Source organism: Typopeltis vanoorti, chromosome 2, assembly GCF_054136105.1.
Source record: "Typopeltis vanoorti isolate ZY-2024b chromosome 2, IOZ_Tvanoo_1.0, whole genome shotgun sequence".
Taxonomy (NCBI): Eukaryota; Metazoa; Arthropoda; class Arachnida; order Uropygi; family Thelyphonidae; genus Typopeltis; species Typopeltis vanoorti.
In genome coordinates this window covers 142,287,885-142,307,077 of record NC_143550.1, presented here as the reverse complement: position 1 = coordinate 142,307,077, position 19,193 = coordinate 142,287,885, and the positions used below count along the sequence as shown (strand labels likewise).

The 19,193-nt window shown below is 36.2% G+C and overlaps 1 protein-coding gene across 1 annotated transcript in view; it reads left to right on the top strand.

Annotated features, from left to right (window-relative positions):
- The window catches only part of LOC150109481 (von Willebrand factor D and EGF domain-containing protein-like), a 419,421-nt gene extending 401,872 nt beyond the window's left edge, over positions 1 to 17,549 (top strand). The window contains exons 30-32 of the mRNA XM_090402470.1: positions 841 to 936; positions 12,692 to 12,819; positions 16,957 to 17,549. Coding sequence (XP_090258596.1) covers positions 841 to 936; positions 12,692 to 12,819; positions 16,957 to 16,980 — 248 coding nt within the window. The 3' untranslated portion in view covers positions 16,981 to 17,549. The remainder of the gene's footprint in view (positions 1 to 840; positions 937 to 12,691; positions 12,820 to 16,956) is intronic.
- Positions 17,550 to 19,193: the final 1,644 nt, after the last annotated feature.

The window sequence follows — 19,193 nt, the reverse complement described above, 5'->3', positions numbered from 1 at the left end:
TCTGATATTGCTTTCCTCAGATACCTGCTGATTTTATCCCAAGCACTGCTAACATCTTTCCCTTGCAATATGTTCTGCCATGGGATGGCTGCAAGCTCACTCCGAAGCTTGTTATAATTGCCTAACCTGTAGTTCCGTACATACCCCTTCTTAATAGAAAAATCCACAGATTTTGCAACCTCCCAAGTCAATACCACATGATCGCTTTCACCAACTGGAGGTAACGAGGACACCTTACTTATGCATATAACCTCTGAACCAATAACCAGGTCCAACACTCTCACACCACGTGTCCCTAAGGCATGTATGTATGATAGCTATTCGTGCATTGTGTTAGCTGGAATATGCCCTCCTTGATGAATCTTTAACTGGAAGAGCCTACATAATAATAATAATGAATAAAGTAACTAATTACAGTAGCCTTATCCACTTTGTATCATTTCAACACTTTAATTGAGATGATATATTATCTGTCCCAATTCTTATGCTGTTAAGTATAATAAAAAAAGAGCTATGCTTTTCTTAATGTACATCTGTGTAATCATATATTTATCATTAGCACAGAATACATTTTGTATATCATCAGAAACTAGTCACTTAAATTTAAAAAAAAAAAAAAAAAAAAAAAATATATATATATATATATATATATATATACATACCGATTACATGATTTTTTCTGTGATACCTATTATCTTCAACTGCTTGAAGATGTTGGAAGGCTTATTATTCTGCTTCATTATTCTTAATGCATATTAATTTGAAATTTGAGTTCAAGTGGGAAACATTCTTGCAGCCACTTCTGATATGTGTGATGAATTACTTTTTTTTTTTTTTCAGCTGTCTGTATTGGGAAATGCTTGAATGGTGGAACATGTATCTTTCCTGATATCTGTGCCTGTCCTGCTGGTTATGGTGGAACTTATTGTCAAGAATGTAAGTGCACCTATTAATAAACTGTTAAAAATTTTCAATAATATTTATGCTAGTTTCATGTTTGTAACAGCAATTGTGATGGACATTTTTTATTATTATCAGATCCTTATGAAGTCAAATGAATCATCATAGAAGATCCAACTGTCAACACAGCCTATCTTACCATGTATTAAATGCATTCACTATCTCCATATTTGCCATGCTCTCAGGCAGTGCATTCTGATCATCCACCACTCTCCATTTAAAAAAAAAAAAATCTACTCATTATCACCTTGCACATATCTTTCATATATATAGATTCGAGGGGTAGCCTCTTGTTCCCCCCTTTCCCCCATTCTATGAAAAGCATTATGCATTATTCATATTAATCTTGTAATAAATAACTACCAACTGTATGTCGCAATCATATTCCCCCTGTTTGTACTGTCCAGTAGCCTCTCCAAATTGCATTTCCTGAATCTTTCTTCATACTCAACATTCCAGAAACCAGAAACCACCTCAGTCGATCTCTAGATCCTTTCCAACATCTCATCCTTTTGAAAACCAGGTAACCAAATCTGTTCACAATCCATATTGGCCTGATCAAAGCCTTATACAAGGGAACCATAATCTCCTTACTCCTACATGACAGGTCTCTTAGCTCTGAATCCTATCTTTCCTTTTCGAATTTTAAAACCTTACACTTCACATCATTGAACTGGCTATTCCATCCACATCCTGTTCACCCAGTCTCTTCAAGCCTTCTTTGAATATAATGGATGAATAGGAAGTGAGAGGGATAGCCAGTTCAATACTCCTCATAGTTCTTCTCAACTCTGCATTATCTGCAAAAAATTGCATTCAAACCTTTCTCAATATAGGGGGTGATTATGAAGAGCTCAGGAGACAGCTTGAAAGCGTAGCGTGGAATGGGGAGTTAGCTGGAAAAGAGATCAATGCAGTTTGGGGGATTTTCAAAAACTATCTAGTAGATGCAATGTCTAAATGTATTCCAAGGGTGAGAAGGTTAAATAAGGTACGTGTGAAATAGATGAATAAAGAGATTAAGCATGCAATACAGAGAAAAAGGACATTATGGAGGCAGCATAAGAGAAGTGGAAATAACCAATTCCCTGAGGACTACAAAGATCAGGCAAGGCAGGTGACTTGGTTGGTGAGGATAGCTGAAGAGAGGTATGAACAGCAGTTAACTAATGAAGCTAAAAAGAATCCTAAGGAGTTCTTTCGATATGTAGCCAGCAAAAGAAAGAATGATTATGGAAGGATGACATTGATTGGAGAAAATGGTATAAAGATAGCTGTTGCAGAATGTGTGGTGGAGATACTTAATGAGCAGTTCATAAAGGTCTTTCAATCTTGTGAATGTAACTTCATGGAGAGATTGCGAGCAGTTGATGATGGGGAAGAGAGACTGACTGTAAGTGAGCAAGAGGTGTATGGAGAGTTGAGCAAACTAGATGTAAATAAGGCTGTGGGACTTGATAATATATCCCCACCTATTCTGAAGGAATATGCCAGGGAGTTGATGCCGACCTTGACATATTTTTTTTAATATGAGTCTTGCACTGGGTCAAGTTCCAAAGGAGTGGAAAGAGGACAAGATTGTGCCACTTCATAATGGGGGGGTGTAGAGCTCAAGCATCAAACTATAGGCCTATCTGTGTGTCAGGTGTTGTAATTAAGTTGTTGGAGAAGCTTGTGAAAACTAGGATTCAGAATTGGGTTCACAACAATGGTATAGTGTTTCATGGACAGCATGGATTTACTAAAGGGAGGTTATGTTCTAGTAATCTACTTACTTATTACAGTAAAGTGACTGCTTCCATGGACTGAGGAGAAGGATACACAGTAATATACTTAGATTTTGCAAGATAGATTACTGCATGATAAGTTCATAGTCAAACTAGAATGGATGTAGTTGGATATTAGATTGGTGCATTGGATTGGAGACTGGCTATCTGATAGGTATCAACAAGTTGTGTATGGGGGGGGGGGGGGGGAACGATATCCAGAAAAAGGAAAGTTACTAGTGATGTGACTCGGGGATCTGTTTTAGGGCCATTGCTGTTTAACTTGTTTATTAATGATATTGGTGAAGATTTGGATGGATATATTCAGTTGTTTGTGGATGATGCAAAGTTGGGATGAACCATGAAGAGTAGAGAAGATGCTGTGGCCTTACAACAAGACTTGAATAAATTGAGTGATTGGGCATGGAAATGGGGATGTGAGTTCAATGTTGCAAAATGTAAGGTTTTAAATTTTGGAAAACAAAGATGGGATGCAGAATTTATGCTTGGTGAGGATATATTGTTGGAGAAAATAAGAGATCTGGGGGTGATAGTGGATAATGATCTGAAATTTAGGGGACACATAGCCAAAATTGTGAAGACAACACAAAGACTTCTGGGAATGATGCGGAGGACACTGACATGTAGAAGTAGGGAGATTCTTGTTCCATTTTATAAGGCTTTGATTAGGCTGCACATGAGCCATTGTGGCCAGATTTGGTCACCTGGTTTTTGGAAGGATGAAGAGCTGTTGGAAAGGGGCCAGAGGTGACTGACTAAAATAGTTTCTAACCTCTGAAATGTTGAGTATGAGGAAAGATTGAGAAGATGCAACTTGCAGAGTCTGGTGGACAGGAGGAAGAGGGGAGATATGATAGAGACTTACAAGTTATTAAGGGGTTGTTATAGGATCAATGCTGGAGAGGTTCTACAGAAAATAGTGGGAGATCAGGGGAGAACTAGTGGTTATCTCTGAAAACTGTATAAAGAGAGTGTGAAGCTGTATAAAGAGAGTAGGGGAGTGAGAAGCAGGTTTTTTCATACAGTGTTGTGAATGGTTGGAATGCCTTGCCTGAGAGTGTGGTACCTGCAGAGAATTTGAGTGTGTTTAAAGCATGGTATGATGAGCTGTGTGTATGATAAAAGGTCCTCCTACATGAGTCTTTAACTCCATGTGGTCTTGGGTTATAATAATAATATCATTAATATAAAAGTTAAGCAACAGCAACTCCAAAACAAACTCTTTGGACACACTCTGATTGACTTTTCCCTTCTGATATTGTTGTTTCATGCACAACTTGCTGATGACTATCAAACTCCAGTCCAGTGCACTAACATACTATTTAATCTTCATCCATTCCTGTTTAATTATAGCTTGTCATGTGGCAGTCCATCACATGCCTTTGCAAAATCTAAATATATATCACTGTAAGAATGAAATCTGGAATTAGAACGTACTTCGAAGGCAGTATAAGATGAATAATGGTAATAATCAGTTTCATGAAGAGTATAAAGAACAAGCCAGGAGATTGATTCATTTAGTAAAGAAAACAAAAAGTGCAGTATGAGCAGAAATTGGAAAATCACGCTAAGAAAAACCCTAGAGAATTTTTTAGATATGTGGCAAATAGAAAGAAGAATGATCATGGTAAAATGATGTTAATGGATGAAAATGGTAGAATGGTAACTACTGCAGAAGACATTGTTGAGGTATTCAGTGATCAATTTATAAAGGTGTTTCATCCTGATCAAGGTAGAATCATGAGGAATTTAAGTGTAGAGGACATTGGAGAAGATGTGATGGCTTAATTGTGAGTGAGCAGGAAGTATCTGAGGGAAAAAAAAACTTGATGTCAATAAGGCGATAGAATTTGATGGCATATCACCATGCATCTTAAGGGAATGTTTCAGGGAAATGGTAGTAGCATTGGCATGCCTGTTTAATAAGAGTCTTATAACAGCACAAGTTCCAAGGGAGTGGTAATAAGGTGGTAGCTTCAAATTATTGGCCAATCTGTATATCTATATTTGTGGTGAAGGTAGTAGAGAGAGATTGGTGAGAAGTAGGATTCAGAATTGGGTTGAAAACAGCAGTATTCTTTGTGATTATCAGCATGGTTTGTTAACAGGTATATCATGTTTTACTAACAAGGTATTCCACAAATACCTTGGACAGAGAAGATACATATGCAGTGGTGTACTTGGATTTTGCAACAGCTTTTGATAGGCTCCCACACAACAAACTATTAAATAAATTGAAACAGATGGATTGTATAACAAACTTCTGAGATGGATCAGTGACTGGCTGTCGGATAGGTTTCAGAAAGTTGTATGTGGGAGGTGCGATATCCCGTAAGAGGAAGGTCACTAGTGGAGTAACGCAGGAGTCGGTTTTTGAACTATTGTTGTTCAGTTTGTATGTTAATGATATTGGGATGGGTTTAACAGCTGCATATCACTATAACTAGTGATATGCAGCTGTTTCCAGATGATGCAAAACTGGTGAGAACAATACAGAGTGAAGAGGATGTTATGTCCTTACAAGAGGAACGTGAATAGATTGCATGAATGGACAGGCAAGTGGAACTATCAGTTCAATGTTGCAAAGTGTAAAGTTTTGAGATTTGGTAAGCAATGATGCAATGCGAAGTATACACTTTGTTAGGAAACTTTAAAGGAAATAGAGGAGATGAAAGATCTAGGAGGGATGGTGGGCAAGGACCTGAAATTCAGAGGCCACATTGCACAAGTTGTGAGTAATTGTAATGATGCAGAGGACCCTCACATACAGAAATAGAGAGGTTATGATGCCATTGCATGAGGCTTTGATCAAGCCTCATATGGATTATTGTGTACAGATCTGGTTGCTGGGTTTTCATGGTGACGTGGATGTGTTGGAAAGGATTCAGAGGAGATTCACAAATGTTGCCAGTGGTCTTTGGAATGTGGAGTACAGTAACACTGGTTGAGAGAATGTAAATTGCAAAGCCTCATTAATAGGCTTTGCAATTTACAGGAAGAGAGGAGGGATATGACTGAGACATATAAGCTAGTCACAGTTTGTTGTCAAGCTGACATGGAAGAGATTTTTCATAGAATGAGAGAGGGGAGGGTAGAACAAGAAGCCATCACTGGAAAGAGTATAAAGATGGTGTGAGCAGAAAGTTCAAAACATATAGTAATGCATCATCAAGCCCTAAGCCTTATATCAATTTCTTGTATACCTAATGCTCATTCACCATCAGTGGCTCTTCTACCCTTTCTGCTGCACTGAAGCTCTGCATGATATCACATTCACAAGGATGAAATACCTTTATGAATTGCAGTGGTTCTCATTCTACATTTTCACCATTCAGTATCATTTTTCTATAATCATTCTTTCTTCTGCTGGCCATATATCAAATGAATTCCCTGTGTTTTTTTATTTTATTTATTTTTTACTTCATTGCTAATTACTGTTTATATACTGCACTTTTATTATCCTTAACATGCAAGTAACCTTTCCTGCCTGCTGTTTGTACTCTTCATCCAACTGATTATTACCACTCATTTTAAAAAGTGTGATAACTAATTATATGAAGAGCCAAAGGCTTCAATTTGGCGACATGAACTTATTTAAGTTAAGGGATATTACATCCCATATTGTTTCTTAGCCGAATAAGAAACTCAAAGAGTTTCATGCCGAATATAGAAACTATATAAAATACCTGGATAGGTATTTGCTTATGCTTTGAATCGCCGAATTTTATATAGTTTCTATATTCGGCTAAGAAACAATATGGGGTGTGATAACTAGATTTTTCTCTCACAGAGCAATGAGTGAGTGGAACAGTTTGCCTGTTGGTGAATGTATCAAGTCGTAATGAGTTTAAGAGAAGGTATGACTTCTAGTGTAGGTTAGCTGTGGCCTTCCTTGATGAGTTCATGACTCCCTGGAGGTCCAATAGTAATAATAATATACCTATCCTATAAACAAAAGAAGGCTTTTGACCAGGTAAAACATAATAAAATGTTCAATATATTAGATAAATTAGACATAAAAGATCATGTACTTAATGTTGAAAGTTTATTTTTCACTTGGTTAGAGTATAATAAATTTAGTTTAATCCTTTATCCAAGCGTGGGCAAACAAAGTTTGCACCTGAAAGTAGACATATCCGCAAGGAGATGTGTTTTGCATTATAGGAGATAGAGATAGGAGTGTTGGTAGCTTGCAACGAGTTGCCATGGTGTTGTACCACCTTAACCCAGTCCTGAAGATACTTTCAGGCGCAAACTTTGTTTGCCCACACTTGGATAAAGGATTAAACTAAATTTATTATACTCTAACCAAGTGAAAAATAAACTTTCAACATCTTTCTCTAAATCCAGAGTAAATTATTAAAAAAGGGTGGCACACCAGTTGGCATTTCCTATAGGTAGAGATGACCTGCTAATGCTTCTGCCTGATATCTCCACTTGGGCCTGGCTCACACTGAAGAGACCTCAATAAAGGTCGAAACTAGTCTGGGTAGTGGCCCTTCCCTTAATGCATAACATTAGACATATCCGCAAGGAGATGTGTTTTGCATTATAGGAGATAGAGATAGGAGTGTTGGTAGCTTGCTCCACCTTTGCAATGGTGTTGTACCACCTTAACCCAGTCCTGAAGATACTTTCAGGCGCAAACTTTGTTTGCCCACACTTGGATAAAGGATTAAACTAAATTTATTATATCATGTACTCAAGATTATAAAAATGATTTACACCAAACAGAAAATGCAGCTGTTTAACTCTGAGACTTCTGAAGTGAAAATAAAAAGAGGAGTTAGACAAGGTTGTATCCTTTCACCAAATCTATTTAATATCTATAGTGGGACAGTGATGAAAAAGATTGAAAAACAAAAAAAAAACAGGAATTAGTATCAATGGTATAAAATACAACAATCTTAGATATGCTGATGATACCATTCTAATAGCAGAAAAGAGAAACAAATTAATCAAATTACTGCAGCTACTAATTGAAGAAGGTAAAGAATTTGGATTAGATATTAATGCAAAAAAAACCAAATTTATGAAAATCTCAAAAGAAAGCAGATCTGAGCCAGAAATATTCATAAACAATATGAAAATTGAACATACAACAGAATACAAATATTTAGGCACCTACTTTACTGCAGATGGAAAGCAAGATAAAGAAATAAAAATAAGAACAGCCATAGCTAAAGATGCATTCTGGAAAAATAAAGATCTGCTCAGAAGTTCTGTGAGTATCGAGACAAAGAAAAGAAAGAATTTCACTTCCATATGTGAAAACAATTTTCACATATGGAAGTGAGACCCGGATATTCAAGAAGAGAGTAAGGCAACAGATAATGGCCTTTGAAATGTGGTGCTATAGGAGAGCTCTGAAAATCCCATGAACAGAACATGTGACAAATACAGATGTCCTACAGAAAATGAGAACACAGAGATCTTTTACAGGAAATGATCCAGAGAAAAATGAGATTGGCAGGATATATACTGAGAGGTTCAGCAGGACAGAGGATATTAACAGTTTTAGAGGGGAAAATTATGGAAAACGGATCAAGAGGAAAAAAACGAAGGACATGGCTTGAAGATATAAGATCATGGACAGGATCACATGGCTATGCAGAAACAAAAAGGAAAGCCACCAACAGAGAGAACTGGAAGGACATGGTGCTGCACCCTCTCACTGAGGTAGCTACATGAAGAAGAAGAAGATAAACAAAAGGCCTCAGAACCTGCAAAAAATTAATGCCATTTATGGGCAAGAGTGTAGTAAGCAGTACCATGTATGGTACTGCTTACTAAGTATCCAGATTCTAAATACAGTAGATTCCGGTTAATTGGGCATTGGTTAATCGGAGAAGCCGTTTATTTGGGACAAATATTGAAGAATAGAAACAAATTGAGTATATAACCCAAAGTTACTTATTTGGGCCACCTTGCTGCTTTATCGGAACAGTAGCTATAGATGGTGCACTTATAGTGAGTTGCTGTCAATCAGTGCCATAATACAGAGAGAGAGAGAGAATGCACATATTTTGACAGTGTAATGATTCTGCTTACAGTGACTACTAGGTAGCATACTTTTGAATAAAACAGGTGTGTGTTAAATTTTTAGTAAAAAGTGTAACAAACAGTGTACCGATTAATTTTTATTGTTTTTATAAGGTTCCTGCCAAGATACCAAGGAAAGATCTAATGTTAGCAGATAAAGTTGCCTTACTTGACAAAATAAAAAGCCCACTGTCTAACACCAGTCATTGTCAGCTGATAGAGATAACTGGTGTTCTAAAATCTACAATAGCATGTTTGTTAGGCCAGTAGGACAAATTGTGAGAAGAATGGGCATCCCAAAAATGGAAGCAAGAAGTCAAGGATCCAGATGTTGAGGAGGCTCTCAATCAATAGTTCTCTATTGTAACTGAACAAGGAGTGCTTGTTAATGGTTAAGTGTTAAAAACCAAATCAGAAGAATTAGCTAGAAAGATGGGCCATGTGAGCTTTAAAGCTACAGATGATTGGTTATCGCAGTGGAAAACCAGACATGAAATAAAATTTAAGAAAGCATATGGAGAGAAAGACAGTGCTGAAATTACAAGCACTAAACAGTGTAAATCAACTAAACTACCCGAGTTTCTGCAGAAGTTTAGTCTTTCCCTGTGTTGTCAACATAATAGATTTCCTAATGAAATCTATTATGTTGACAACACAGGGAAAGTTTTCCCCCGTTTCATCAGTTGAATGGATGGGTTGCCAGTTCTGTGTTATGCCAATGAGAATGCATGGATGACTTCTGTTAATTTTCAGGAATGGCTAATGAGTTGGGATGCAGAAATGCAATGAAATTAAGAAAAATTCTCCTGCTTCTGGATGACTGTGCAGCACACCCTCAATTAGATTGAACTTTAATTACATTCAACTTTAATTTCTTCTTGCTAACACCATGTCCCTGGTACAGCCACTGGACATGGGAATCATAAAAAATTTGAAGACATTGTATCGCAGAATTGTTTCTTGAAACAATTGAAGAAAATCTACTGACATCATCTTGAACAACTAAATCAGTGTAAAGGTTATTACCATTTTACAGGCAATACGGTTTGTTGGAGATGGTTGGCGAGAAATAAGCAGCAAAATAATTCAAAACTGATTTGCTCATTGTGGTTTTAAGAATTCAGACCAGGAAACACCAGGTATGACTGATAATGAAAATGAAATCATTTTGGAACTGCAATACATCAGAAACTACAAAGAGTTTTTATGCGCTGACAATAGCTTTCAATGTTAAGATGAAAAATTCAGATTGTCAGGATGCAATTTCGAACAAATTGCAACAAAATACCTAAAGATTGCGGAAGACATTTAAAGTAATGAGGATGACACAACCGAACATGAGAAAGTGACTAGCAAGGAAGCCAGGAAATTCATTGCTGAATTATGATGCTACTTTATGCAAGAAGTCAATGAAGCCAGTCCTTTATCATAATTAGATACTGTGATGATTTTGTTCAGTTGCAGTCTAGAAAGGGAATACATCAGGGTGCACTTGATAAATTTCTCCAAAATAATTGTTAGGGAAAATATGCTTCTTTGATAGATACCCACATATAATTAACTTCTTTAGGGATACTGACACATATGAGTATGTTTAGTTTTTTTAAATAACAACATGGTTAACAAAGGTAAGGTGCTGAAAGTTTGTCTATTTTTAAACATTTTTAACTTTTTGTGATATTTTCGCTTTTTCTATAAAATTTTGCATAATTGGGACAGCCGCTTAATCGGGACAAAGTGTTCTAGCCCCAATGTGTCCCAGTTAACTGGAATCGCTGTATATTTTAAAAAATTCATTAAACATTAAAGCCAGCTTGGCTGGCCAAGTAGTTAGCGTATCTGCTCTCCAGCCAAAAGACTGCAGGTTCAAATCCTGCCATGGACATGGATGTTTGTGATTGTCTGTGAAAATACTAGTGGTGGTGGTAGGCAGTAGATGGTATTGGTGTAGATGATAATGGTAGTTGTGGTTCACTGGTGGATTGAGTGGTGTAAACAGAGAGCTGTAGAGTAGGCACTCTCTCTCGATGAGTCTTTGGACTCCTTGGAGGTGTCACATAATATAATTTATGGTCGCATCTAATTGAAATACTTAAATACATCAGCGCTATTGTTACTCCCTGAAACATTTTCTCAAAACATCCAGTTATGCATCGCCAAGCCTTACAGCCTTATATCAATTTCTCATATATGTACTGCTCACTCACAATCAGTTCCTCTTCCGCCCTTTCAAGTGAATTAAACCAGAAAGAGCTAAATATAAAGCTTCAGCAATAAGACAGTGACTTATCTCTATGAAGAAAAATTTGCAGCTGCTCCTCTCCCAAACAAAAAAAAAAGTAATATGGAACTATGCTTTGAATCTTGCTGTTGTATATAAATGTGCAGACTCGAATTCTTGTTCGTTTGTTTTGTTTTATATGCATGTCATGCCTCAGTAACTTGCTCACGTATTATAACACAGTGACGGCTGAACTGGATAAGGGTAATGGGTTTACGGTGATTCTACTGGACCTTGCCAAGGCCTTTGACAGGATTCCACATGGAATTCTAATCAGTAAATTGCAGCATATGGGAATGGACATAGGATTGGTGAGATGGATAGGAGGGTGGTTGACGGAGAGATATCAGAGAGTGGTTTACTCGGGAGTAGAGTCCACAAGACGGCCTGTGACTAGTGGTGTGACACAAGGATCTGTTCTTGGACCACTGCTGTTTAATTTGTTCATAAATGATATAGGAAATGATCTGAGAGGAACAGTTCATTTGTTTGCGGATGATGCGAAGTTGGGTAGGGCAATAGTGAATGCAGATGACGTCAAAATTTTGCAGGATGATTTGGATAGATTGGAGGTCTGGGCTAAGGAGAATGGATGTCAGTTTAATGTGGCAAAATGTAAGGTTATGCATTTTGGGGTGAAAAGATTGGCGGCAGTTTACTGCATTGGTGGAACCGTGCTCCAGGAAATTGATGAGGCACGAGATTTAGGAGTGTTGGTAGATAAGGAATTGAAATTTAGGGGACACATTGCAAAAGTGACCAAAACAGCTCATCAAATCACTTGGTTGCTGAAGAATACGATGACAAGCAGGTTATTGTTCCTCTGTATCGAGCCTTGATAAGACCCCATCTAGACTACTGTGCTCAGATTTGGTCACCTAGGTTTCTTCTTGATGGGGAGGAGGTGGAGAGGATCCAGAGGCGAGTGACCAAGATGATAGCAGGTCTGTGGAATGAACCATATGAGAACAGGTTGAGGATTTGTGGGTTGCAAAAATTGGTTGATAGGCGGAGGAGGGGAGATATGATTGAGACATTCAAATTACTGAAGGGTTTCTATAAAATTAATTCAGAAGATATTTTTGAGAACAGGGCTGGTTTTGGGAGGACTAGGGGACATCCATGGAAACTGGGCAAAAGTGTGGTTAGTAAAGGTGTTAGAGCTGGGTTCTTTACTTTTAGAGTAGTGAATGAGTGGAATGCGCTCCCTGAGTCTGTGGTGGATGCTGTGACAGTGAATGAGTTTAAGGCGAGGTATGATAGATACTGTATGAATGTCAAATAGTTGTGATGAATATGATTTGGGGCCTCCCTCGATGAGTCCAATGACTCCCTGGAGTTGCCCATAATAATAGTAATAGTAATATGTATTTATAGATTAATGATTTAATATTTCAGTGCTATCATTGCACATCGTTTTCATTTATTAAGCATAATTAACCTATATAGGCCTATGCCACATTTATGATTGATTATTTGTCAATATTTTTTTTCCTCTAAGGAGATGTTTCAAAATATATTTATTTTATGCTTTTATGCATCCAGTTTATACTTGATATATTCATAGATCATAGGATCTCAAGTGGAATAAATAATGTTAATTTTTTTTTTCTTTTTTAAGTGATTTGTACAAAAAAGTGCCTAAATGGAGGCAGATGTATATTGCCAGGAAAATGTTTATGTCAGATAGGCTTCCAAGGAGAAAACTGTGCAATTAAAATTCCATTTCATCATCATTTAAGGCATCAGGTAAATTTTATGTAATATGTAGTATTTATCATCTTTGAAATGTTTATTTTATAACATGACTTGAGAAGCTCATATTTATAAGTATGGAATATTATAGGATTGTAGTAATTTAGGCATGAATAAATGTCAGCAGTTAACTGAATTAAAATAATTTTAATTTATCGTATACTAGGAAGGAATTCTACCAAAATTCTAAACATAAACAATTAGTTCATTTAATTAAATGGATTAATGACTGAATGTTGGAATGAAGGTATCTTCCCTTTTCAGGAATGCTACTGATTAATCTAGCAACTCAGTTTCTGGAAGTTAAAAGGTATGCCTGCTGATTGTGAGATGATCACTCTGTGTGTGTGTGTGTGTGTGTGTGTGTGTGTGTGTGTGTGTGTGTGTGTGTGTGTGTGTGTGTGTGTGTGTGTGTGTGTGTGTGTGTGTGTGAGAGAGAGAGAGAGAGAGAGATCTCTTCTTCTGAATATCTGCTCTCCAGCCAAAAGGCTGTGGGTTCAAATCCTGCCATGGGCATGGATGTTTGTGATTGTCTGTGAAAATACTAGTTGTGGTAGTGGGTGGTAGATGATTATGACGGTAGTTGCAGTTCGTTGTGGTTAGTGGATTGAATGGTAGAGATGGAGTTGCGGAGTAGGTGCCCTCCCTCGATGAGTCTTTGGACTCCTTAGAGGTGCCACGTAATAATAATAATAATAACATATTCTGCTGAATGGCTTGTCAGGGCCAAGTTTATACCAGCTTAGCTTTTTATAAACCTAACACTGGTCAACAAATTGAAACTTTTTTGCAACTGGAAGTAATTTAGTTAAAGTCTTTGAAGATTCTGAATCCATCACATAAAGATTTATTTTCTGGATATATTCTCTTTTTCATAGTTTCTTGAAATATATTATCATGAATTAGTAATAATACTAAGAATAGTTATTTTTAAATTATAGTATTATAATCAATAGATGGTCTGGTCTGGCATGAATGGGTAGTAGGTACATCCAAGGAAAAATACAGGATAGGCTAAAGTCACGTATATAGAGGAGTCATGTCTTTGAGAAGCAGAATGGATAAGATTGGTTATAGATGTGAGAGGTATCAGAAATAAGGGGATGAAATTGGTGCATCGATTGAATTCATCTGCTGAAAATTGTTATTTTAAGTGAAACATGATTGGATGTCATTAACTGAAATTTCTTCATCCATTCCAAATATGGTTTGATTAGGACCTTAAACAGTGGATCAACACACTCTTATCTCTACTGGTCAGTATCCAGTTGAGATAAGAGTGTGTTGGTCCACTGTTTATGATTCTAATCAGACAAACCAAAGAATTGTTGTATTACAACAATTCCCTGGGGTTTTTTTTCATCACCTTTCCAATGTGACCTGAATTTTCCAGACTGGTACTGGTTTCGGTTGAAACCGGTACCGGTCTGGGTAGTGGCCCTTCCCTTAAGGAATAGCATTATACATATCCACAAGGAGATGTGCTTTGCATTATGGGAGATACTAAGACAAGTGATGAGAGCTTAGTCCATCTTTACCACTAGTTGCCTCAGCCCTGAAGATACTTCAGGCACAAACTTTGTTTGCTTACACTTGGATAAAGGATTAAACTAAATTTATTATAGTCTAACCAAGTGGGAAAAAACTTCCAATGACTAAGAACTGTTGGGTGAAGATTGTTCCCTGGTAAAGGAGACTTATATTATGCATGGTCTGAGTTACCAAGAGGAGAACAACTGACATCCACAGTGTATTTGGGAGTTTCTTAAGAAGAAGTCAAGAGTGTTGTCTAGTATTCTGGCAAGGAGATTGTGTTAGATTATTGCTAATAGCAAATACCTCAGCATCCCTGCCTGCTTAATTAGTGGAGCTGGAAATGATAAGCCAATTTGAGTTGGGATCATTGAAGATCCCAAAAAGGATGACCTCACTATTAGGGTACTTTTAACTGCAGAAAATCAAGCTTTAGAGATAGATAATCACACAGATCAGAGTGGTTATTTGAATTTGGAAAATGATAGAGACAATAAATGATTGCAACATGGTTTGGTAAAGAAATTTTGAGGCTCAGCAGATCTACAGAAAGATTTGAGGTTTTAGAATCTCTAACATGGAATTTCAGTTCAGATGAATTCATAAGTGCTGTCCTTGTGGCAGTTGAGGCGGAAAGTAATTGTTGAGGTTGACAGCTGGCAGATGATTGTAGGTGGTAATGCACATTATTTATATTGCTGTTTAGGCCACAAATGTTGGTGAAGTTATAGACCCTTTTGTTTTGTTAGAATTCTTAATGTTTGTTTGGTGGGGGGGGGGTGCTTTTTTGTTATTGTTGAATTTTATATTGTATTTTAGTTCTTTTTTTTGTGGGAGATTTTTTAGGATCCACAGTCAAACTGTTTTATCAAATAGTAATTCATTATATTCAAGGAGGAAGAGATGAGTAGGGAATAGAGCATACAATTGGATGTAACAGACTCACAAACATAGCAAACACATAGAAGGAATTCAGTCTCCTGTCCACATATAGTCCCAACAGTTTCCCTGCATACCACACTACTTGGAGTCTTTATAGTCAAAGACTGGCAGTAATTTATCATTAGCTGATCAGGAAGCCTCTGGATTCATTACTATCAGGGTCAGTCCCATGTACTAACTAGTGGCTGGTTTGCAAAACCATTTTACTGGTGTACCCTGGAATGGGAAGGGTCTGAACCTCTACAATGTGATTGGCATGTGCTTGAGGGTATCTTTCCCACTGCATGTGAGGGGGAAGGAAGAAACCGAAGCTCTTGCTTTGATGATGACAGCTGCAAGCCACTTCAGACCACCAATAAACGATGCGGTGGTATTTCACTGAGTGATAAAAGATATCTGCCACCTAGCCTAGAAGCCTAATTGGCATTTATTATTATTATCATTATTATTATTATTATTGTTAACAACATCTGACCTCCATGGTGTCAGAAACTTATCATTGGATGCACACACTATTGCACTCAACTCCTCCAATCATGCTTTAAACATTCAATGTGTCTACATTCACAACATGGCAGCAATACTCACTAGATAAGCCAGAGCCAAGTTTATGGAAACAGGCTTTAATGCTTCCCTTCCTAGAGTACTTTAATAATAAATATGAATTGTTTTAGGATTTTTAATAACTCTGAGAATAAGACCAATATCTTTTAAGTAATAAATAATATTATTTGAACTGTGAAATTCTTATCTGTTACTTACATAATAATAGTTAGAATTTTGAATTATTCCTTGCAGTTGCATTTTTTTTAAAGAGTACAAGTTTTTACAAGTACAAGAGCATAGCTTTTATTTAAAAACATTCAAACTTTAATGAAGTATTAATTTGTAAGACAACATTTGTTATACTGTTTAAAAATAAATATGTTGTACTATATGTAATTTTATTTAAAATATTATTAAAATTTCAAAACTAGTATTACTATGTTATTAAAGAAATATTTAACTTTCAAATTTAATAAGCCGAAAGGCTATTTTACCGGCGAATATGTTAATAGAAAGGGGGATAGTAAATCCCTTTGTGTTTTTATAGCCGGGTATGAAACTCGGATCGAAATCCATAGAGTTTCATGCCAAAAAAACTATCGGCGAGCCCAAGTGTAAATGATCACTTGGGTAGTACAACACCAGGGCAACTCCATGCAAAGGTGGAGCAAGCTCCATCACTAACTTTAATATTCTCTCATAATGTAAAACCCAGCTCCTAAGAGATGTATATATATATTGTTTTACATTATAAGAAGAGGTCACTACCCAGACCAGTTTCAACCTTTTTTGAGGTCTCATCAGTGGGTAGGTAGACCTGGAATATCAAGGTTTTAAGTGAACATGAACTTACATACCTCTACTATCGAATTGCCGAAGTGGTGTACTCCTATATTTATTGTTAATTACTAATTTAATAAGCTGAAAGGCTATTTTACCGGCGAATATGTTAATAGAAAGGGGGATAGTAAATCCCTTTGTGTTTTTTTTTTCGTACCCGGCTATAAAAACACAAAGGGATTTTCTATCCCCCTTTCTATTAATATTTAACTTTGTTGCTTCATTAAAAACATATGATTTTAACAATGAATTATTGTTTGTATTATGTAGAAACACAGACGACGTCACAGTTGATGTATCTGAGATCCATCTATGTCAAAGAATATTCTTATCAGTAATGCCAGGAAGAAAAATCAACACTGATCTGTTCTAAACATGATTGTCAGAAAAAAAAGAAAAATTACACATGTACAAAAATGTTTCTCAGCTGTACAGATAAACTTCTGAACATCTATAAAGTCTTATTTTCCCAGCAGCAATAGTGAAATATGTGTAATTTGCACAATAATATCTATTATAATATCTAAATCTACAAAGTAATTTATTGGTTTTGGAGAAATTATTTTTTAGGTAGAGTATTGTTTTACACGTAATATGATTATTGTATAAATTCAGCCATGTTTTTTATAATATATCTTTGGATGAAACTGGTTGTTACTGATGTTCTTTCATTCTATATTGTGATTAATTTAATTTATATTCAAAATACTTCTGTTTGTAAATATATTTGTCACAAAAAAGAACACAAAATTTCCCAGAAAGTATGACTTGAAAAATTATCACTTATGTAAATCTGAAGAATTGGAATGAATATTTTGTAAAATTTTTTCTCACAAAACAATACTCAAAGTTGTTGACTACATTAAAACTGTGATTTAATATTGAATATAAAGAAAAAATAATAATAATGTTTTTCTGATTGTGTTTCAGTGCTCTCTCTCTCTCTCTCTCTCTCTCTATTTTGAAAAGGTTCATTCATTTCCATAATATGTTCAACTTTAGCTTAATTTAAGGTATGAGGAGTGCTACGAAAACATATACTTCTCTAACTAAACATATACTTCTCTGGATTTAGATTCCACATTATAACTTAACATTCTATTATTAAGCAAATTTTAAAGAAAAATATTCACTGGTCCATATCATCATCACATCATTTGTTGATGGATAACACTAGTAGTTTATGTCATAATGCTGTATTTCACATAATTCTCAGGAATGACTACTATAACTGTCTATACTGACAGGTGAGTGAAGCTACTGGTTCAATGTTGAAAATATATGGTTTTGATATTTTAAATGATGGGATGTTATGTATTCAGTTCATGTAGCTGTATTGAAGAAGGTGGAGATGATAAGGAATTTGGAGATGATGCTAGACAAGAAACTGAAATTTAGGAGCCATGTTATGAGAATTTTGAAGACAACATAATGGATTATAGCAATCAAAAGAAGCACATTGATGCATAGTAATAAAGAGGTTAGGGTCCCATTGAACAGATCCTTGATTAAATAATATGTTCATCATTATGCACATTTATTAGTTTTTGAGGAAATGAAGAGAATTTTGGAATGAGTTTAGAGAAAATTGACTAGTATCAGAGAAATGTTGGATTAAGGACATATTCAGAGATTGCCATCTGCAGAACCTGGTGGATAGGAGGTGATATGATTGAAACATCAGTTGATGGTGTGATTTGTTACCAGATTAATATAGTACAGGAGAGATTTTGCATAGGGTAGAGGAAGACTAGGAGAAGAGAACAAGAGATCATCTCTGGAAGGTGTACAAAGAGAGCATAAGCATGGAATAGGTTTTTTGATTAGAAAGTGGTGGCTGAGTAGAACATTTCTTTAAAAGATTGAGAACATTGCTTTTAAAGAGTGAGAACATTGCTTGATGAATGTTGTGTGTGTGATAGTGAGCCCTCCCATAATTGAATAATCATGTCTTGAGGCCCATAACCCTCTTCCTTCTTCCCTTTCCTTCCTTCCTTCCATTCCACAGCTCTCTCAACATACAGATTACAGTAATATTATTACTATCCTCTCTATCTGGGACACCTCAGAAAAAATAGCCAGAATATAAACAAAAAAGAATCTCAGCACTATTTCAAAACTCCATATTAAATTGACTGCATTCCTTCCCTTCTCAGCTCCAGATAAAGTTGATTGTACTTGCAGCTTTTTTTTTTATTATTACAGACAAACTGGAAGATCTACCAATGTTATTGGGAGTTGCAGAGTTTCACAACGGTTTTTATGATAAGTGATGACTTATGTCCTCTGAGAGTGGAGGCTTTGGAAGGCACTGACACTAATGTTTTGAAAGCATATGGTATGAGGTAGAGATGGGCAAGACAGGATATTTAATGGGGTGTTGCTACAAGCTAAGGAGCACAGAGGATGAGGAGCAGGAGATGTTTAGGCAGCTGAGCTTGGCAAGTGCAAGAAAAAGAATGATTGTTATGGGAGATTTTAACTACAGCAGTATAAGTTGAGAAGAA